Below are 22,478 nucleotides of genomic sequence, written 5' to 3' on the forward strand. Positions count from 1 at the left end.
TACCCATGATTTTCAAAGTAGAGGGAAATACTTTAAGAATTCAGCCTTAAAAATTTTTTTAGCCTTAGTTTCAGACTATCTTCCTCTTTACATGTGTACTCCTTAAAGATATATTTAGATTTTACTGTCAATAAATAAATGAAGGGACGGGTGTGTTTTCTACTTTCTGGGTGTGTCTTCATCTACAGCTCGGCAGATATGTGTGATTTTGTGTGATGGTCAGTTTAGACCATTTGCCCATAGGATGCCCTGTATAGATTTTACTTTAGTGATTGGTGTACATTAACTGTACCTCCTTGAGATTTAGATAACTTTTAGATGAAAGCTTTCATTATGTACTTCTCTTTAATGAGATAGAAGCGATATAATTATCTTGAATCTCTTCTTACTGCAAATAAAGGAAAATAATGCAAATATTATAAATAAAATGTCCTTGAGTATGCAAGTTGGAAGGGTAGCCCCTTTACCTCATGGTCTGAAGGAATGCTGGTCACAATATCACTGGTGATGTGTTTTGCAGGTTCTGGGAGAGTCGATGGCAGGGATTTCGCAAAATGCCAAAACCGGGGACCTCCCTGCCTTTGGGGAGTGTGTGGGGATTGCGTCCAAGGCTCTCTGTGGGCTGACGGAGGCTGCAGCCCAGGTAAGGGACTGGTCCCCCTGCCCCATGATGTAGGCCTTCCAGCCCATCCTGTGCCTGGTCCACGAGGGAGGCGCGGGGGGGCTTCAGCCCCAACTCCGACCACCACCACTTAAACCATGGAAACCATGGTGGCTCTTTTGCTTCCTGAGCATTTAGGCAAAATATCAGCCAGTTACCCCCAGGAAGAGCCCAGACTGGAGAGGACCCTGAATACTATAAAGCCAACATAAGGGTTCAGAGGCCAGCTTTTTAAAAAAAAATTTTTTTAAGGTCATAGTTATAGATAAGTTGTTTGGGGTCGGGGGAGATGGGTACTACATAATTCAAATTCCCTCTGAGGCTTTAGAGTTGCAAAAATCTTAGTCACGCTCTTTTTTAGAATCAGAGGGGAAAAAAATTAGATGCCATCACTCAGAGACGTGATCAGGCATGTTCCTGGCTCGTCTTTGAAGGTCCTGTGCATTTCCAATAATTACTGGCTCATGTCACTGAACTTTCAAAAATGTCAGCATTTACCTTGAAGGATTTATCATCGGACAGTTACCTCAAGCCAGGAAGATGGTGTTGAACCAAAGAAAAACATCCCTAGTTTGGGGAGTGAAATTGCCTCCCTCCTACTCTGCCCCTCGCATCTCTGGGGAAATGAGCTGAGGTTAAAATGCCCCCTCACAGATCCATCTCTTCCCTGTTATTTGGCTAACACACTCAAAGCATTTGAAGAAAAGACCTTCTCTTCTAGCCTCTTGTCCTGTTGGAGACTCAATATTACCTTTATTTTGTTTCCCTGAACCGTCTTACTCATTCTTACTTACTGTTCGAAAAAATTGGCCAAAACACTAAGATACATTAGACTATGAGATGAGAAGCCCTCGTGTAGGGCAGGTTCCAGGGCTGGCTTACCCAGCAATTCCACACCATCAGTCTACCACCCACTTGTTTTTTTCCCCCTCCCGTCTGCCAGCTAAAGAGTAAGCTTCATGCTGAGCCTGGGCCTCCTCAGTCATAAGGTGGCTGCCAGAGCACTCAGGGCTACATGCATCCTCCGTCATGTTCCCCTGGAAGAGCTTCTCGAAGCTCTCTGAAGAACAAGGAGACTTTGTTCCCCAAAGCCCATAGCAGACTCCTGCTGGCACTTCCCTGGCCCAAGCGAGCATCAGCTTGTCTGCCCCTGAACTCTTACTGATGAGGTGACTGACCGCCTGGCACTCGGAGTGCCTGAGAATGACTGCTGCAGGCACGCTGTGGGTCCAGGGTCCCCCGCAGGCTTATCTAGGTGCACACAGAGCCTGAGCTGTGGCCTTCTTCCTCCCTCCCAGGCTGCTTACCTGGTCGGCATCTCTGATCCAAACAGCCAGGCAGGCCACCAGGGCCTTGTGGATCCCATCCAGTTTGCCAGGGCCAACCAGGCTATCCAGATGGCATGCCAGAACCTGGTGGATCCCGGCAGCAGCCCATCACAGGTAACCTTGGGCAGGGGAAGGGGGTGAGGAATGTGAGGTCTATGCATCCTTGAGCTCTTGGAGGTGGGTGGTAGGAGACTGGGAGGATGAAGATTACTGCTTTTTCAGAGCTTGCAAGGCCAGCCAGATAATGACTTAGAGGATTATGGCAAAATATGATGAAGGTGAATACAGGTAGGTGCTTCGGAATGGAGTGCTGGAAGGCATTCACAGTGGTGTAATCTCAGCAAGATTCATCAGGAGGCTCACAGTTCCATCCATCAGTTCAGGGGAGATACATGGAGGGTTTGTTCTGTGCTCAGCACTGAGGGTCACCATGAGTAAGACCCAATAAGCTGGAGTGATTGGGGTATGATGACCATGCCAGGATTGTCAGTGGTTTCTCTGAGGGGCTGTCAGGGGTCACTTCCTGGAAATAGTGGTGCTGAGCCAAGCCCCAAAGCTGGGTCAGAAACTGCAGTGCAAAAAGAGCCATAGAGACATTTGAGAACTAGGTAGAATTTGCGACTTTCTGTGATATTTCTGATACCCAAGTGGCATGGATCAGATTCAGTAATTCCAATGTGCTAAGTCGCTTCAGTCTTATCCACCTCTGTGCGACCTGTGCCCTCCTCCAGGGGATCTTCCTGGCCCAGGGATCGAACCTGCATCTCTTATGTCTCCTGCATTGGCAGGCAGGTTCTTTACCACTAGCGCCACCTGGGAAGCCCAGTAATTCCAGCAGTATGTGCTGTAAGGAACAAGAGTGGCCTATATGGGCCAGCAGAGGCAGCTCATGAGGGGCTCGTCCATGCTTGACCCTGGGACCAGCATTCTTGAGGCAAGAGAAGGACCCCAGTAAAGGAGATAATACAGGGACCACCTGGACCCCAACCAGCATCAGTGTACCTGAGATGCCTCACCTGTCCAGTTCAGGCCAAAGAGTGTTACCAGCCTCAGCAAAGTGGATCAGGCAGATTCTGAAAAGCAGTTGAGGTGGAGCCTGCAAAATTCTTGAGCCAGACCCCTTTATAAGGTGCCTACAGCCTGCCTGGGGGTGGGGGTGACACACAGCTGCACATAACTGTTAAGCACTTGAAATGTAACCGGTCCAAACCATGATAGGCTGTAAGTATAAAATACAGACCAATTTCAAAGACTTCGTATGATAAAGGATTATAAAAGCTTAATCTTCTTAAATTGATTACATGGTGAAATGCAGTATTTTGGATATCTGAGGTTTAATTAAATATGTCATTTAAAGTAACTTCCCTTGTTTCTGTACTTATTTTAATGTGGCTACTAGAAATTTTAAAATTAGGTATGTGGTTTGCACTATATTTCTGTTGGGTAACCCCAGCCTATGCCCTGGGCTATATCCCTCCTGGCTAGAGGTTGCAAAGCATACTGACAGCCTCCCCTCTAAGACCACCTGGAGCCCAGCCCACTCCCATCACCACAGCAGCACCAGCTTTCTTTTTCTTTGTTTCTTCCTTCTACCATAATAATTCTCGCCCTCCCCTTTCTTGCTGAGACTCTGGGGGTAGCAGAGCTAGAGACATGGGTTTTAGTTACAGCAGCCCTAGGCGTGTGAGTTGGGGGAATCCAGGGCTGGGGACCTGGGTGGACTTCTTTTGAACTGACCCCCTCTGCACTGAAGCGTGGGGGGCCCCCAACCTAGTCCCTGCGTTGTAGGTTTTGTCCGCTGCCACGATTGTCGCCAAGCACACCTCAGCCCTGTGCAACGCCTGCCGCATCGCCTCATCCAAGACAGGCAACCCCGTGGCCAAGAGGCACTTTGTCCAGTCCGCCAAGGAGGTCGCCAACAGCACCGCCAACCTGGTGAAGACCATAAAGGTAGGTCACTGAGCTAAGACCTCAGGAATCTTTGTAACACCTGCTGCAGGTGAGAGAGAGGTATGGCAGTGAAGCTCGGCTCCTAGACTTGCTTCTAGTGAGGGGCAACTTCTCATTTGTTCTCGTGATTTCAGTCACTGAGGAGGAGTTCACTGGTGATGGACATAGTTTTTAGGAAAAACCAACAGCCTTGGTCTCTACGAACCTTCTGCATAGTGTGTAGGGAGGGGTAAGCTATGTGTTTGTGGAGGGGGACAGTTTTGAGGGGCCTTACCACGGTTGTTACATATGTCTGGACTAAGAGATAAGGTGGAAGAAGAAGGGAATGGGAAATTGCTGGGAAAATCTCTTTCATCTTTTTTTAAAAAAAAATCTAGCCTATGATATCTCTTCCATTTATAGTTGTTTAAATGTTTTCAGTGGAGCATCAACTTCTTAAAATAGAATGTCCCGTGTCAATAACAAGTTCATCTTTGTGATCGAGGTCATAAACAGGTGCGGGGGTGGGAGTGGCAGGTCAGGGTGCCCTGTGAGGAGGCACTTGCCATAACTCAACTGTAGTGTTTGTATCTGGGCAGTCAGACTGTAAACCTGGCCTGCCCTACCTGGGACACCAAGCAGAGAGCAAGCAGCTGACCAGGTGGGAAGACAGCCACCGTCTAGACAGTTGACCCCAGGCAAAGAGCCTCCAAAGGAGACTGTCATAGAGGCAAGCTGCCAGTTCTGTGCAAACCAGACCTGCCGGAGGGAGGGGTGTCAGAGGGCTTGACTTTACTGAAGGGTTTTCACAGTCGTGGAGGTGAGGTGAGCTGCTTTGTTGCTGGGCAAGTCCTGGAGGAGCAGGGCTCCCCTACCACCTATTCCCTCCTGAGGATATGATACCACTCTTCTCGTTCCTGCACTGTGCCTGCATGCCAAGTTGCTTCAGTTGTGTCCGACTAGCCCACCAGACCCCTCTGTCCACAAAGCCAATTTAATCTTGTGGAGAAATTAGGCAACAGGCTGGGCCAAGCAGAAGCCAAGGAGAGACTGCACAGCTGTTTAAACAGCCTTTTTAAAAAGCAAAAGGCACCTATTTGAAGATATAATAAGATCGATTGAAGATGAATAAATAAAGTTCATGCCCAGGTGCCCCCAGGATCCTGGTGGCAACTCACTTTAATGAGCATCATGATCCATAGTATTAGAAATGAAGAAAGCTTACATTTTTTAATATTTAATTTGAGCAAGGCCTGTTCCATATTTTGTATAGATCTCTCATTCTGGCCACACAACCAACCACCCTGTGCTTATCATCCCCATCTTTACAGGAAGTTAAGTAACTTTCCTGGGGTGACTCAGCTAGTAAGGAGTGGATTGGAATTCAAACCCAGATCCCCTGCTCTTTCCAAACCCGCTCTCGCTCTTGGCCTGCAGAGTACATACCATGGAGAGACTAACCCCCCTCACCAGCCTGGGAAGAAATCCCTGGGTGTGTTTAGAGTGCTTGTGTGCAAGTTTGGGGAGATGCAGGGGTGGAAGACAGCTGTAGAATTGAAAAGTAGTGACATCATAGTTCGTTGCCATGTAATTTACTTACTTCAGTTAAACTTGACCAGTTTCTGATCGTTTCGATTGTCAAAAAACAGGCTGTATTTAGATGGGCCAAGGAAGGGAAAAGGTAAGAAACTCTTCTTTACAAATTCTGCTGCTGCTGCTGCTAAGTCGCTTCAGTTGTGTCCGACTCTGTGCGACCCCATAGACGGCAGTCCACCAGGCTCCCCAGTCCCTGGGATTCTCCAGGCAAGAACACTGGAGTGGCTTGCCATTTCCTTCTCCAGTCCATGAAAGTGAAAAGTGAAAGTGAAGTCGCTCAGTCGCCTTTCTTTGCTGCCCCGTTCCTCGGTTTTCAGTCCTGACCTGTCTGCTTTAAGATCTCGTCTCCTTTTCAGATTCTGCTCACAGTGGCAAGCCCTCTTTGTAGTTCCCTATAGCCAGTGAGCTCTTGGGATGGCCTGGAAGCTAGGCCTGCGCGTGCAGGCTGCTGTAACGTGGGGGAGATTGAGGCCTCCTCGCCCGCCAGTACCCCAGGGATCAGTAGCAGCGCAGGAGGCATGGAAATGACCCACTCGCCCCTCAGCTTGCTGCAGTGAGCTTGGCTTTTCAATTCCCATCAGGAGGCAGGCTTTGCTGAAGAAAATAAACTTTGTTTTTAATTTACTAATAGGAAAATGGTGAAGGTCCTTTCAGTGCAGCATACCATACTACATACCGAATAGATTTCCTAAGTTAAGGAGCGGTTAAGAATTCTGCCAAATAGCAGAATAAATATTTAATTCTCTAAATGCTTGAAATGGCTGCCATCAAGGCTGCATTTTGCTCTAAGTTCTGTACTTCTTAATCAACCTTACTTTTCCCTTTAAATCACAAGCGTACGCCTAAGTACCGCACCTTTCTAGTCCTGAAGAAAGGGGGGAACCTCCCCCTTCCCGGAGGGGCATTGGAGAGCAGGGAGCAGATTACATCACAGTGGGTTATCAGCACCCATTAGAACGTCTGCCTCCAGGAATCATAAATCTCTAGTGATGGCATTCTTTGTGATCCCAAAGCATGGCTCAGAAAGAATAAATGTGTGTGCCCTCCTTCTGACCAGGCCCTGCTCTCAATGCCGGCCAAGTTGGAAGCGCTCGGACCCCTAACCGTGGGTGCCATCTACCTGCTTGTCCTCACATGCACCCGTGCCGGCTTCTCCCTTCCGTCAGCTTCTTACCTAGCCTCAAATCAGATGTGGGGAATGGAATGTTATTTTAAATGTGCAGTCACTCAGGTTTGGATGCCAAGTAGAAGTTGTGCAACAACGGCTTCTGTTGCTCTGAGAAGCCGGAGCCCAGCCTTGCGTTTCACAGCAGAGTTGAAGCTCAGGGTTTTGCCATGAGGTACTTCCTGGGCGTCCAAAAGATACCAGGTCCAGCTCTCACTAACCATTTTAAACTCGGCTGTAAGTATGCTTTGTTGATCATCCTTTTGTTTGAATTGGTAAAGTGGGTTTCTTGAGATAAAAAGGAAGGAGAAAAAAACCTCTTGGGCTTCTTATGCCTTTTCTTGTTGCCTTTTCTAAGGTCAGTAGGAGGGAAGGGAGCCAGGGGTCTTGAATTCTGGTTTGAGGCATGAGTTTAGCCTCACATGTCACTTTCTAGGTGTTAGTTTTGTCACCTGGAACATTGGAGCTTTGGGATTAAGTGATCTTTAAGATCCCTTCTGGAGCTTCCCTGGTGGGTGAGCAATGAAGAACCTGCCTGGAATGCAGGAGACCCGAATTCAATCCCTGGGTTGGGAAGATCCCCTGGAGGAGGGCATGGCACCCCACTCCAGCACTCTTGCCTGCAGAATTCCATGGACAGAGGATCCTGGTGGGCTACAGTCCATGGGGTCGCACAGAGTCGGGCACAACTGAAGTGACTAAGCAACAGCAGCAGCAAGATCCCTTCTAATCCTTGAAATCCATGAAGCCTTGATTCTGTTGCACATGCAGAAATGATTTCTCCCCCATATCTGTGAGGTTTTGCTAAATAAGAAAATTCAGAGTTGCTGGCCCAGGGTGGAGAGTGCCCTTCTCCTGGTGGGGCCTGCGCATTTTGCTCAGTGGAGCTGTTGTTATGGCTGGGGTGCTAGTCATTACGTGACGTGGAATGTCTCTATGAAAACTGTCATGCCTGCCTAAAATTTACCTATAGCCAGATCTAAGTATTCAGTTTACTGGGGAGTCTCAGCCATCCCCAGAAATAACTGAAATAACTGAACTGAAAATAACTGAAATAACTCTCCATGAAAACTGAAATAACTCTCCATGTAAACAAACCATCTTTTCTGACGCTTGGTGCTTTTCCCTCTTGAAAATGAACAACAGTGCTGGATTGGAGCTTGGCATTCTAGGCCACAGTCCATACTATTCAGGGTCCTGCCCTTGACCTGCAGTGGGCCACATGATTTATGATTTTAGGGCCCATGCTCAAAAAAAAAAAAATCTTTTCATCATCCTGTTGATGCAGTTGATGAAACTGCACAATTAGAAAAACCATTCCTTGGAATTTACCTGGGGTAATCATCTTGACATTTTTCATAAGTTCACCTAAAGTTTGGTGACATGATCAGAAATCTGCCTTCCTAATAGACTGAGGGCGTTGTCGAAAGTAAAGAAGAGGATGGGAGGAGAGCAGAAAGGGCAAGAGTAGGAGGAATAAGTGGCACCGCCCAGAAGCTGGGCATCTTCCACTGAGCTGGAAGGGCCTGACCTCAAGCAGTCAGTGGTGGTAATAGTGTAAGATCATGAGAACAGCGGGATTGCTCACTGCCACATCACCAGGGCAGTGCTGCAGGGCAGGTAACGGGTGGTGCTAACTTAACAGTTAGTGAGCACATGTGGCAGTCAGAATTGAAGCCATCAGTGTGAGTAGCAGGCACGTTGGATTTCCACTGGGCCTGGAAGAACTGCAAAATGGGCAAGGTTGGGTCAAGGTTTGGGGGAGAAGGGCATGAGCAGAGGTGAGCTCTGCACAGTATTAGCAAAGATACTAAATTAACCAGGCTTATGGGAATTCCTCTGAAAATAGTAGCATGGTGGATGTATAATTACTGTCCCAAGTTGCCAAGACTTGACTGGAATATTGTTATTCAAATAGCCTTTAAATCTAATCATGCTTGCCTCCTCTTGCCGTGTTGAAAAATAGAAACATTCGCATCTCAAATCCAGTTTACGTCCTAACGCTGGTGCCTCTGGCTTTTTGCTCACTAATTGTCTAAACTGACTTTTATATACTGCTCATAATGGTTACATTAAAAGTTTGGTTGGTCATTTAACAAGGAAGTGTATGTTATTCTACAAGCGTAACTGCCTTCTCAAATGTAGCCCTTTGCTGTGAGGCAGGAGTGCTGTCACTGGATCACAGACTGTTGGTTCTAACAGTCTTGGACTTGAGAGTGTGGCGTCCAGGCTTGGGGAACTTTGGATCCAGGTGTTAACCCTCTGTGGGCTGGCCTGGCATGCGTCACAGGCTGCTTTCCTGGATTGGTCTCCAGGCAGGCTGTTAATCGGTGATGTGATGACTCATTCAGTGCTCTGGTCACGTTGTTATTGTTCAGTCACTAAATCGTGTCCAGCTCTTTGCAACCCCATGAACTGCAGTACACCAGGCTTCTCTGTCCTTCACCATCTCCCAGAGTTTGCTCAAATTCATATCCACTGAGTTGGTGATACTATCTAACCATCTCATCTTACACCCAAGGCAAAAGGAGAAGAGGGATATGGTATTAATCCTGCTAATTTTAAAAAGAAATAAGCTTTGAAAGCATAAGATACATAGACCAAAAAATCCATATGTGTAGAGTTCAGTGAATTTTCCTAGGCTGAAGAAGCCTAAGTAACTGCAGCCACATGAAGAGACAGAATATGGCCAGCCCCCAGAAGCCCACTTTGTGCTCCGTTAGTCTCGCTGGCTCAAAAGGGTGATCTGACAGCCAACACTCAGAAGTAGTCTCACCTGCCTTTGTACTTTGCACAAATGGAATCATATCATGGATATCATATTGTGTCTGACGTCCTTACCTAAATATTACAACTGTGAGATTTGTCCATATTTTAGGAAATAGTTCTAGGTTTTTAAATAGTTTAAAATAGTTTAAACTAGTTCTAACTCTAGTTTAAAATAGTTCTTTCTCCATTGCATTCCGTTTTGCTCATTTCAGAATAGCAGATACAAAAGTCCTCCCTCTGTCAGTTATTCAGGGACGTCTGGGTAAACTTAGAAGTTCAAAGTGCTACGCAGTGTGAAAATCTGTATTTTTATAGTTTTGGAGGGAATAGAATTAACTGGAGTGGAAATGGAGGGGCCAAAACATAGTTTCAAAAGTAGGGAAGAAAGTGACTCAGCCACAAGGTTTGGTAGCATGACTGGGGAGTGGAGAACAGGGCACCCTTTGAATCATGTGAGCAGGGAGTTGATGGACTGTGAGGTTGGCTGGCCTGTGAGCCATATACGTTCAGCTTCATTCCTTATCATTGTTCAATTAGCCACTTCGCTTGCTGGCGGAGATCCTGCTCGTCAGTTCTTATTCCTTGTTTATGAATTCACCAGACCTTTTGAGTATTCCCATTGAACCTTTTCACTGGGCGGTGATTGCCGTGGCCCAGGAGTGATCTCTGTGTCTGCCCGCGTCAGGCCCTGGATGGGGACTTCTCCGAGGACAACCGCAACAAGTGTCGCGTTGCCACTGCCCCCTTGATCGCAGCCGTGGAGAACTTGACAGCATTCGCCTCCAACCCTGAGTTTGTCAGCATCCCTGCCCAGATCAGCTCCGAGGTAGGGAGTCTTCACAGCAACAGTGACACTGAGGCCTGTGGCTAGTTTTGTGTGTCCCTGAATGGAACGAACAGTTAAGAATTCCAAAGCCCTCTCTGTCAACACATAGGGCACTGTTATTTTGTCAGTGATGACACGTGCAGTTAATGAAACTATGTTGGTATATCTCTCAAAAGGTGATGTCTTGGTTTTTTATGTTGAGAACAATCTCTGGGCAGTTTGGGGCTGATTCTTGGTATATGTCAAACTCAAAAATGATACTTAAAGATTGGACGTATTCTCCCCAAGTTCTCCCCATCCAGGCTCCATGTGAGCCAGCTTCCATGGTTCCCTTCCCTCTGTCTTGATAAAGAACATGACCTTCCTGGGTCAAACTCATTCACTTAATCTGTGTGCCCTGTGCCTGACTTCCGCTGTCTGGTTCCAGGGCTCCCAGGCACAGGAACCAATCCTGGTCTCAGCCAAGACTATGCTGGAAAGCTCATCGTACCTCATCCGCACTGCCCGCTCACTGGCCATCAACCCCAAAGACCCGCCCACCTGGTCTGTGCTAGCCGGACATTCCCACACTGTGTCTGACTCTATCAAGAGTCTCATCACATCCATCAGGTTAGTGTCTCCTTCAGAAATTGCTTGCAGCCTGCATCTGACAGGGCAGGAGGGGGATAAGCCCATCAGGACTTTTATTTAATAGCAATGTTATTGATTATTGTCATCATTTTTTTCTTCTTTACCTCTTTGGGACCAATGGTAGCACTTATCACAACAATACAAATATTAGCTTAAGTATTTGTTATATGGTAGATACTATTCAAGGCATTTTACCTGTATTAAATTTATGTTTATGATAACAACCTTGTAAAGTAGATGCTGCTATTATCTCCCTTTTCCTGATGAGCGAATTCAGAAAGAAATTTAGATAACATTCCCAAGGTCATCCCCAGGTCTGATTGCTTTAGCCTAAGTCCTTCTAACCATTGTACCATATTGTCTATACCTAGGAGCTTAGGCAGAGAGCACCACTGTATATTGAGCAGAATTCATGGTTAACGTTGGGATTCCCCTGTGGCAATGGCAACCCACTCCAGTACTCTTGCCTGGAAAATTCCATGGACGGAGGAGCCTGATAGGCTACAGTCCATGGGATCGCAAAGAGTCTCGGACATGACTGAGCGACTTCACTTTGTACTTTGTACGTTTGTCCCTTGTGGCTCAGCTGATAAAGAATGCGGGAGACCTGGGTTCGACCCTGGGTTGGGAAGATCCCCTGGAGAAGGCTACCCACTCCAGTATTTTGGCCTGGAGAATTCCATGGACTGTATAGTCCATGGGGTGGCAAAGAGTTGGACATGACTGAGCAACTTTCACTTTCACTTCATGGTTAACTTACCTTGCTGATAAGACAAAAAGAATATTCTAGGTCCTACAGTAACTCTTGGCATCCCTACCCTCCTTGGTGATAGCAGGAGCCTGAAAAGTTATTCCCTGCGTAGATAAAACATTTTTGAAGTTGACCAAAGTTAATCGCCCACAGTATGGAATTGCGTCTCTTTCCTCAGTTATATTTTGTCTTTCAATTGCTTTTAAAACTTAGGATTACATCAACTTTCTAATACCTTGTGAAGAAAGATCCACTAAACATTTTCCCTCCTGCCATAGCCCAGGACTTTGTGAGTAGTATGCAATGTAGAGAACATAGTATATTTACACTGGAAATGCACTGATTTTTGTTTTGTTTTGTTTAAATGATGTTTCTATGTTTAAGCCACTGAATGGAGAATCCAATACCAAACTGTTTCATTTGCCTGGCAACCTGCCTGAGATGCAGGACAGCACCCTACCTTCCACCATAAATAAGTAGACTGAGCACAGGTGTTAAATGAAGAAATGCCTGGGTTCTGCAGAGAAGCATTGCCGAGCAAAGGTCAGGGATGCACTTGCTAAAGCAATGGAAAGGGAAAGTGAAGTCACTCAGTCGTTCCCGACTCTTTGTGACCCCATGGGTAGTAGCCTGCACCAAATTCCTCCATCCATGGGATTTCCAAGGCCAGAGTACTGGAGTGGGTTGCCATTTCCTTCTCCAAGGAATCTTCCCAACCCAGGGATTGAACCCAAGTCTCTCACATTGTAGACAGACGCTTTACCATCTGAGCCACCAGGGAAGTCTGGTGGGGTAGAAAGGAGACAGGGGCTTCTGGCCCGCTAGTGCTAGAGCAGGCTGTGGGGCTTGCCCTTCACGGAGCCTTTGTTCAACTTGCCCTGTCCCTTCTAGGGACAAGGCCCCGGGACAGAGAGAGTGTGACTTCTCCATCGACAGCATCAACCGGTGCATCCGGGACATCGAGCAGGCCTCTCTGGCGGCCGTCAGCCAGAGCTTGGCCACGAGGGATGACATCTCCGTGGAGGTACGTGGGGCTGTTTGGTCAGCCTGAAAGCCTGTGGAAGGACTGAAGTATCCCAGCACCAGGCTTTGGGAATGGGGGAATAGCACCAACACATTGTTGATGCAAGAGTTTCATCATTGGACCATCTTCCCCTGGAACCAGCCTGGGAAGTTGTTGGGAGGGGGTAGGGCACATGTGGAGCAGAGAACAATGCTTTGGTGAAAGAACGTGTACTGCGGCTAAAATTTGGGAGGAAATGATTATTGTCAAAGAAAAGTATATCAGTAAGTGGAGTTACCATATTCAGTTGAATACCTCAGTAGAGCAGACCTAAGCATGTAAATTTTGAGTGCTTCCCTGTCATATTTCAGCAATATGCTTTTTGGACTAATGGGCAAATTCAGTACTCAATGCTCTTTGTTTTGTCCATGAAGAGATCAAAGATTCTGCTCTTATTACTCAATATTCAGAGTCACTTTGCCCTCTCTTGCCCATTATTTTGAAGTTGAGAATAGACTTTCCTATTTTGCTCCCTTGAGTTTTTTCTATTACTTATTACAAAGTCCCCTGATTCATACTTCTTTTTTTCCTGTGTGAAAGTGCCTGAAACTCAAGGTGCTTAATAAATATGGATGGTCTATTGACTGATGTTTCCTTCCTGATCCAGAGCTCATCAACAATAAACTCTGGGGTCCTCCCTGGTGGTCCAGTAGTTAAGACACTGCCTTCCACTTCAGGGGGCACAGGCTCAGTCTCTGGTTGGGGAACTAAGATCCCACATGTCGTGCGGGATGGCCAAAGAATAGGGGAAAAAAATGAACTTTGGCCTGTGTCTAAGCAGGGTCTTTAGTTATAATTAGTTATTTTTATTAATAGAACTATTTCACTCCAACTTTACCCATCTTCCCCATTTCCAAGGAAAGAAAGAAATAATACCCATTCTCATTCCATGTGGAATGTTAGAATTATTGTTAACTTATTATTAAAGTAGAATATACATAAAAACAGTTGCTAGTCATATGTGTGCAGCTTCATAGACCGCCACCAACTAAGCACATTCTGTAACTAGCACCCTGAGCAAGAAACTGAGATGATGAGCACCCCTCCCACTTCTTGCCCTCCCATTCTTTCACCACCCTTCCAAAGTATATCCTCTGTCTTGACTTCCTCCTTGGGAAGAAAATCCCTTCCTTTTATATGCATGTGCTTCCTATTTATACCATATTTAATTTAACAAGACAACCTTGCCTGGATATTCTTACATTCTTAACTGCAGTTACATTATGAGTGGGAAGACCAGAAGTAATTTGCTAAATAAGACCCTTGAAAGTGTGGAGGTTTCTCTCCACCCACCTCTATCACTCTTTTTCCTTTTTTTATTTTTTACCCAGGATTTTGTGTCCAAGCTTGTGGGTTAGGTTGCTCCTCTCATTGAGTGAACTCTGCTCAAAGCTCACCAGCCCATGTGCAGCATTGCTGGGTGGGAGAGTAGCCCAGATGTCCTATTTAACAGGCAGGACATTGTCACTTTTTTAGGAATCACCCCATTCCGTGCTGGCATGTGCAGACCTAAAACACCCAGCATTCTGACCTAGAAATCCTGTCTGTCTCGGAAAGCTCCGTGGAAGATTCCCACTGAAGGATCTGATCTTTCCCACTACCAGTTAGCACTCTCCCTCTTTGAATTCCTCACCCCCTTCACACTTCAGAATCATCTAGGCACCTTTCCCCGTCTCTTGAGAGCTCAAGTTCAGTTCTTTGGGATGGAGAAGTTAAACTGTCTCTCAAACCTGAGAAGAAATGCCTTGAGGGTGCCATTTTCAACAGTGGTATCCACGTCACCAAGGACAGTGCATAGAGCGCCTGACCAAAGCCTAGTGGGCACCTCATCTGGCATTTTCATTGTATGGTGTCTGGGAAATAGTCCTGCTTTAAGAGCCAATATCATTTTTAGGTTACCCTCCTCCCCATTCCCTGCTTTAGGGGTTCTTAGTTCTGAGGACGCAGCAACCTGAATATTCCCTCAGACCCCAAGGCAGTTCCTTCCATTTGGACGGACATAGTTGTTTTCCCTTATTGGAAAGCCACCACAGTTCCGCTTTTCCAGTAATGATGCTGAATAACCCAAAATAAAGATACCACTAGCACCAGTTGAGTGAGAAGCCAGTAGCAAAAGTGTTCCTAGGGCCCACCTCATGCCCCTTATGGGTAGAACTAGGGGGTCTATCCCAGGGGAACCGAGGGTCCCTGGGAGGGCTAGAGTGGAACAGTGGCTGGAGGGTACGTGCAGGCATTTTGACATCCAGTTTTTTGTGACCTCCCTTATCTTTCACGTGGGCCTTTTTAAATCAGTACAACTACGTGGGGAGCCATGGTGGGGTGAACATGACAGATCTGTCTCCTTATCAGGCTTTGCAGGAGCAGCTGACTTCAGTGGTCCAGGAAATCGGGCACCTTATCGATCCCATTGCCACAGCGGCTCGGGGAGAAGCAGCTCAGCTGGGACATAAGGTAACAGACGCTGGGTGCGGGGACCCTGCCGAGAGTGTGCAAGGAGGCGGGGGTGGCGGGGAGAGAGGATATTGATTCTGTTGCTCTTGTTCCTCAAAGGTTCTTGGCCAGTGTTAGAGCCAGGTCAGTGCTGGCCTACATTAGCGAAAAGACCACTCAGCCTCCCTTAACAGCTTCTCCAAAAATGACCCCCTCAAGGATCTCTTTTCACTTGGCGTTGAGACAAAAACTGCAGGGAACTTTTTCTGCGGCTTCCCAGGTGGCACTAGTGGTAAAGAACCCGCCTGCCAATGCAGGAGACACAGGAGCCTCACGTTCAGTCCCTGGGTCGGGAAGATCCCCTGGAGTAGGAAATGACAGCCCACTCCAGTGCTCTTGCTTGGGAAATCGCATGGACAGAGGAGCCTTACAGACTACCATCCATACGGTCCCAGAGAATCAGACATGACTGAAGCGTCTGAGCACTTAGCTATGGTCAGACTTTGAGGTTACAAGTCACTTATAGTTACTTCTTGCTCTTGATCTTCCCTAGAACAAGCCAGAGACTGAACTTGGCTTTCCTGGTCTGGTGTCTGCCGTTTCTCTGCCCTGGCTGGCCGGCCTCCTCCCAGTGTGTTTAGGACACAGTGTGCCTCCACGGTTTCTGGTATTGTGTCCATTTTCAGACATGAGGAAGCAAAGCAGACTTTCAGACTTCCCCCTCGATGGCTAAAACTTCCGTGTGGCCACTCTGTCAGCCCTTCAACTGAGCACTCAGACCCATGTGGTTTTAGGCACCGCATGACGCTTTGCCTGTTTGGGGTCATTTTGCAGATCCTTCAGGGAGCATTGGCTTGTCAAGCAAGCAGCCTGTGCCTCAGCAGAGAGAGGACAGACATTGGATTTTTAACAACATGCAGGGCTTCCTAGCATTTATCAGTGCCACCATCAGCATCAATGTGCAGATCAAGAAATCCAGTAGCCAAAATCGTCTCTGCAGGTATTGATTTTAAAAAATCAATATTCCTGCTTTTTCACATTACCTAAGGGCCTACTAAGCTTCCTGCCGGTTGTAAGGAGAGGTGTTTGAGATTTAAAATGGCCAGTGTTTCTCTGCCATTTCAAGTGTGGCCAGTTTCATTTCTCAGCTGAGCCCCTTTATGATAAGAAAGGGCTTGTCCACCGGTGTGAAATGGGTTGCGAGGGTGGAAGGACAGGCCTGGAGGCTGGCGTACAGTGTATGTGACTACTGTGGACAGAATAAGTTTGGCAGAGGAGCTGAACTTTGTTTCAGCAGTTACTTTTATTTAACATGTTAATTTTATTTACTGGCTGTGCTGTGTCTTCATTGCAGAGGAATTCTAGGTGCACAGGCTCCGCATTGCAGTATCTTCTCTTGTTGCGGAGCATGGGCTCTAGAGCTTGCAGGCTCAGTAGTTGTGGGCTTAGCTGCCCCGGTGGCACATGGAATCTTCCGGGACCAGAAATCGAACCTGTGTCCCCTGCCTTGGTAGGTGGGGTAACCACTGGGTCACCAGGAAAGTCCTCGATAGCTGCTTTTGATGCCAGTAGGAATTTCATAAGAAAATCTTTCTAAACTTCCAGGGTAACATCTTTATCTCTGCCTGTATGTTGTTTGTGTGGAAGGTAATTCTTCTGTCAGTGGGTGGCCTGAGAAGAAAACTTACTTGTGTCACTTGAGTTATCAATTGATTCTTGGCCCCTTGGCTAAATAAGGCTCATCTTCTGAAAGGGAGTTCTAGACAAAGGTAGCCTAGGGGCCCTTGGTCCACACAGATCGTGGGCTGATGGTTAATACCCACCTGGTTCCAGTGTTTTGTGGAGGTGCTCATGTGGGGCCCCAATTCAGCAGCTTCGGTACCAGTTGGAGTGATAAAGGCAGATTCTCAGACCCCACCAGGATTGGTTTCCCACGGGTGCTGTGACAAAGTACCACAAACTGGGGGGCTTAAAACAGCAGAAATTTAATCTCTCACAGCTCTGGACTCCAGAAGCCCAAAATCAAGGTGTTGGCAGGGCCACAAGTTTTCTGCAGGCTCTGGGAAGAATCTGTTCTTTGCAGCTTCCTGCTGGTGGTGGTTCTTGGCCTTCCTTGACTAAATCTTGGCCAGTCTCTCTCCCTGGCCACTTTTTTGCCCACTTTTCTGCCTTCCCTTTTCCTGTCTCTTCTAAGGACACTTGTCATCAGGTTTTGGGCCCACCCAAGAAATCCAGGATGATCTCATCTTTGTTGCTGTGTTGTTCAGTCACTAACTCATATCCGACTCTTTGCAACTCCATGAACTGCAGCACACCAGGCTTCCCTGTCCTTCTCTGTCTCCCAAAGTTTGCTCAAACTCATATCTATTGAGTCAGTGATACCATACAACCATCTCATCCTCTGCCACTTCCTTCTCCTTTTGCCCTCAGTCTTTCCCCGCCTCAGGATCTTTTTCAGTGAGTCAGATCTTTGCATCAGGTGGCCAAAGTGTTGGAGCTTCAGCAGCAGTCCTTCCAGTGAAGGGTTGATTTCCTTTAGGATTGACTGGTTTGATATCCTTGCAGTCCATGGACTCTCAAGGGTCTTTTCCAGCACCATAACTTGAAAACATCAATTCTTTGGTGCTCAGTCTTCTTTGTGGTCCAACTCTCACATTCATACATGACTACTGGAAAAACCATAGATTTGACTATACGGATCTTTATCGGCAAAGTGATCTCATCTTAAGATCCTTAAATATTCATGCAAAGACCCTTTTGTAAGATCACCTTTACAGGCTCCAGGGTTTGGACATGGACATACCTTTGGGAGGGGTCACCATTCAACCCACTCACCTTCCCTAGGCCTAGGGTCTCTCAACATGTAGCAAATACTCAAAATTCTGTTTTATTTTAACTTCTGTGCTAACTCACATAAGGAGGTTTCCTGTTCTATCATGTCTCTAAGAACAGAAGGTGTTGAAGTCCTTGCCAGACTTCTTAAATACAGAAAAATAATCTCATCCCTTTCAAACCTTTTCCCCACAATATGTGAGGAATAAGGACCCCTAGTGCTTGCTATACTATATGGAGGCCGGTGCTAAGGCCTCTACATATGCTGACTTAATCCTTGAGAAATCTGAAGAAACTTACTTACATTTTACCAAGGAGAAAACTAAGATTTAGTATTAATAATAGGATGGAACCTGCCTAAGATGTCTTAAAACGGAATCAGTAGGGAGGATTCGAATCTAGAGGCTTTGCAGCTACAGCTTACTCCCCATCACCCCTCCACCCTCCCTCCCTGAGGCAGTCAGGCACGTGGTTAGCTGTGTTCACTTATGCTCAGCGCATAGCATTTTATAGTTGCATTGAAAAAATGTACTTTAAAATATATATATGTATTTACTTGGCTGTGCCAGGTCTTAGTTGCAGCATGCAGGATCTTTAGTTGTAGCATGTGGGATCTGCTTCCCTGACCAGGGATTGAACCCAGGTGCCCTGCATTGAGTCTTAGCCACTGGACCAGGGAAATTCCCTAAAATGCACTTTCAAAATAATAAAGTGTTAGTCACTCAGTCATGTCCAACTTTTTGCAACCTCATGGACTGTAACCTGCCAGGCTTCTCTGACCATGAAATTCTCCAGGCAAGAATTCTGGAGTGGGTAGCCTATCCCTTTTCCAGGGGATCTTCCCAACTCAGGGATAGAAATTGGGTCTCCTACACTGCAGGCAGATTCTTTCCTATCTGAGTAAAGCTAATCTAGAAAACATGTTGGATTCTAGCACGTTAAATATTTTGACTCCTTTAGTACTGACAGGACCCATCCTGAGCCCTGACTCCTGATGACCCATCACTGCTCTTGGTGGTGAGACCAGCGCCCTTCCTGGGGAAGTGGAGATGAAATCCAATACAAACATGCAGGAATGTGCCCTGGATCGTGCAGACTGGGCCTGACACAGAGGTCTTTGCCAGAAGCAGGGAGCCTGGGGGCCAAAATCCAGCCAAATCACGTGCATTGGCATCAATCAGTCTGCCCAGAGGATGGGGAGCTCCTTTAATTAAAATTCATACAAAGCACCATAAGGGCCGGCAGCAGCCCTGCTCAAGTGCTTTGAAACCTATGTGTAATATAACTGTAATTAGGGATAGAAAAGTAAAAGTGTTTGTTTTTTGCTGATAGTCTTATCTCACTATTAGCTTTATATATATATATATATATATAATTTTACTTTATTTGCTTATTTATTTTGACTGTTCTGGGTCTTCACTGTGGCTCACAGGCTCTTCTTGGAGATGTGCAGGCTTTTCTAGCTGCAGCACATAGGTTTAGTTGTAGCACGTGGGATCTTAGTTCTCCACTCAGGGACTGAACCCAGGCCCCCTGCATTAGGAAGACAGAGTCTTAACCACTAGACCACCAAGGAAGTCTCACAGTATTAGTGTAATGAACATTCATATTTTGGACCCTCACCTTGCCACAGCCCCCACCACCACCACCCCCCTCGTGTATTTTATCTGAGTGGGAATAGATGATGGCATTTGAAGCAAGTACAGCAAAATGTTAACATCTGATACACAGATGCTAGGTTGATGGTGAGCTTTGGTGAGCATGTCCAGTCAGCCCCGTGTATCCACAGATGCAGAAACCACAGATGCAGAGGGCCGACTGTATTACAGCCTTTCATATGAGATGTGAGCATCCTCGGATTTTTGGGATTTGTGGGGATCTTGGAACCCCCTGCAGATACCAAGGGACGACTGTGTGCGCCATCTACAGTGTTACCAACTGGAGACAGAGCTCTGCTGTAGCAGTGCCTAACTGTATTGATGGACTTTTTTTTTGTTCTCCCGCGTAGTTGTTCAACCAGTAAGTCATGTCCTACTCTGTGACCCCCTGGATTGCAGCACTCCAGGCTCCTCTCTCCTCCACTATCTCCTGAAGTTTGCTCAAATTCATATCCATTGAGTTGGTGATGCTATCTAGCCATATCATCCTCTGCTGCCCCCTTCTCCTCCTGCCCTCAATCTTTCCCAGCATCAGGGGCTTTTCCAATAAGTCAGCTGTTCACATCAGGTGGCCAAAGTATGGGAGCTTCAGTGTCAGCAACAGTCCTTCCAATGAATATGCAGGGTTGATTTCCTTTAGGATTGACTGGTTTGATTTCCTTGCAAAGGACTCTCAAGAGTCTTCTCCAACACCACAGTTCAAAAGCATCAATTCTTTGGTATTCAGCTTTCTTTATGGTCCAACTCTCACATCCATACATGACTACTGGAAAACCTATAGCTTTGACTCTATGGACTTTTGTCAGCAAAGTGATGTCTCTGCTTTTTGATACACTGTCTAGGTTTGTCATAGCTTTCCTTCCAAGGAGCAAGTGTCTTTTTAATTTCATGGCTGCAGTCACTGTCTGCAGTGATTTTGGAGCCCAAGAAAATAAAATGTGTCACTGCTTCCACTGTTTCCCCTTTTATTTGCCATGAAATGATGGCACCAGGTGCCATGATCTGTCCCAGGTTGGGTTCATCATAAACAGAACATTTTGACTGATGGGAAATCATTTTTTTCCCAAATCCATGGTTTGGTCAAAATACTTGGGGGTGGAGGGCAGCGGGTTGACTTTCTAAAACCCTTTTGAGTGTGCCTTTACTCCAAGGCTGCTTTTCTCATCCCCCTGCTCCCCTGCCCCTCTCCTAGCCCCCTTCCTTTTGAGTCTGTAACTTGTTCACCTTTGGTTCTTTCAAAGGCTTTTCTATTCGTGAAGTTAAATCTTTGTAAAATTTGTAAAATTTTGTAAGATTTGTAAAATTCTCACACCTAAGTGTGGATCTCAGGACAGATTTCTTAGCACTTCTGCTATGATCAGAGATAGACAAAGAACTTCCCAGAGGAATAAAAATCCAAGCAAGAGTTCATTCATTACAAGTACTCTCAAAATTGAAGCTGAACAAGGAGTAAGGTCTGCGGATCTAATAAATGTCACATGGTGACTGTAGTTCATAACACTGGACGTACAGCAGAGAAAAATAAAGTGGAGTCCAGCAGATCTGCCTCTCCCTGCGACTCCTTCCATCTCTGCCCTAGTCCTCTCCCCACCGGTGGTGGTGCTATGCCCAGTTGTGGCTGACTTTGCAACCCCATGGACTGCAGCCCACTGGGCTCTCTTGTTCATGGGATTTTCCAAGCAAGTATACTGAAATGGATTGCCGTTTCCTTCTCCAGGAGATCTTCCCAACCCAGGGATCAAACCCTCAGCCCCTGCATCTCCTGATTTGGCAGACGGGTTCTTTATCACTGAGCCAACCCAGGAAGCTCCTTCTTCACCAGTGGGACTCCTAAAGGAGATGTATGTGGTGTTTTTTTTGTTTTGAAAGGTGACACAGCTGGCAAGCTACTTTGAGCCCTTAATCTTAGCTGCAGTGGGTGTCGCCTCCAAGATTCTGGACCATCAGCAGCAGATGACGGTGCTGGACCAGACCAAGACGCTCGCAGAGTCTGCCCTGCAGATGCTATATGCGGCCAAGGAAGGCGGAGGAAACCCCAAGGTACAACTCAGGATGCTGGGGACTCACTGAGGACACTGAGAAGCCATCAGAAGTTCCTCTGTATCATGTCCTTCCAGGGAAGGCACCTCCACATGTTGGATGGTGGCATTTTTTTTTTTTAGTTAACCATTTTATTATCATTATTTTTTATTGTTTTTTGACTGTGTTGGATCTTCTTGCTGCGCATGGGCTTTCTCTACTTTCGGGGAGCAAGGGCTACTCTTTGTTGTCGTGTGTGGGCTTTTCATTGCAGTGACCTCTCTTGTTGCAGAGCACAGACTCTAGGCTCATGGGCTTCAGTAACTGCAGTGTGTGGGTCAGTAGTTGAGGCTCCCAGGCTCTAGAGGTCAGGCATGAGTAGGCCAGAGTCCTTGGGAAAGAAAAATAAACTGTGTGGTTATTACAGGAATATGAACCATACCAGCCGGGCACCTACTTGGTGTTGACACGCAGCTTACACAAAGCAAACTTCTGTTGTTTCCCAGTAAGTGCCATTTCCATTCCTGGTAGTTAAGTTCAAAGAGTAACATGGTGCCTGGTCACCTGTGGCATACGCTGCTGTTGCCTTGGGGACAGCAGTCTAATATGAAAATCTCCCTCACCAGTTTGCAAGTGGAATGTTTCTTCAGCCTGATGTGTCGCTCGGGTACTGTAAGTGGCCAGAGATGGTGGCAGCATGTTCTTTTCTCTTGGGAATGATTTTGTCCGAGTGATTGTTTGACTTATAAAGCCAGCATGAACCTTGAGTTTCCTCAGGTTTCTGGAACCTGGAGAGGGTGTGGAGGCTTGCCACGACACTC

General features: G+C 46.7%; 1 protein-coding gene across 1 annotated transcript in view; it reads left to right on the forward strand.

Annotated features, from left to right (window-relative positions):
- The window catches only part of TLN2 (talin 2), a 208,630-nt gene that overhangs the window by 110,628 nt on the left and 75,524 nt on the right, over nucleotides 1-22,478 (forward strand). The window contains exons 32-39 of the mRNA XM_068964068.1: nucleotides 521-643; nucleotides 1,960-2,103; nucleotides 3,778-3,939; nucleotides 10,134-10,274; nucleotides 10,702-10,883; nucleotides 12,547-12,679; nucleotides 15,068-15,169; nucleotides 21,508-21,678. Coding sequence (XP_068820169.1) covers nucleotides 521-643; nucleotides 1,960-2,103; nucleotides 3,778-3,939; nucleotides 10,134-10,274; nucleotides 10,702-10,883; nucleotides 12,547-12,679; nucleotides 15,068-15,169; nucleotides 21,508-21,678 — 1,158 coding nt within the window. The remainder of the gene's footprint in view (nucleotides 1-520; nucleotides 644-1,959; nucleotides 2,104-3,777; nucleotides 3,940-10,133; nucleotides 10,275-10,701; nucleotides 10,884-12,546; nucleotides 12,680-15,067; nucleotides 15,170-21,507; nucleotides 21,679-22,478) is intronic.

Source organism: Capricornis sumatraensis, chromosome 2 (assembly GCF_032405125.1).
Source record: "Capricornis sumatraensis isolate serow.1 chromosome 2, serow.2, whole genome shotgun sequence".
NCBI classification, from domain to species: Eukaryota; Metazoa; Chordata; class Mammalia; order Artiodactyla; family Bovidae; genus Capricornis; species Capricornis sumatraensis.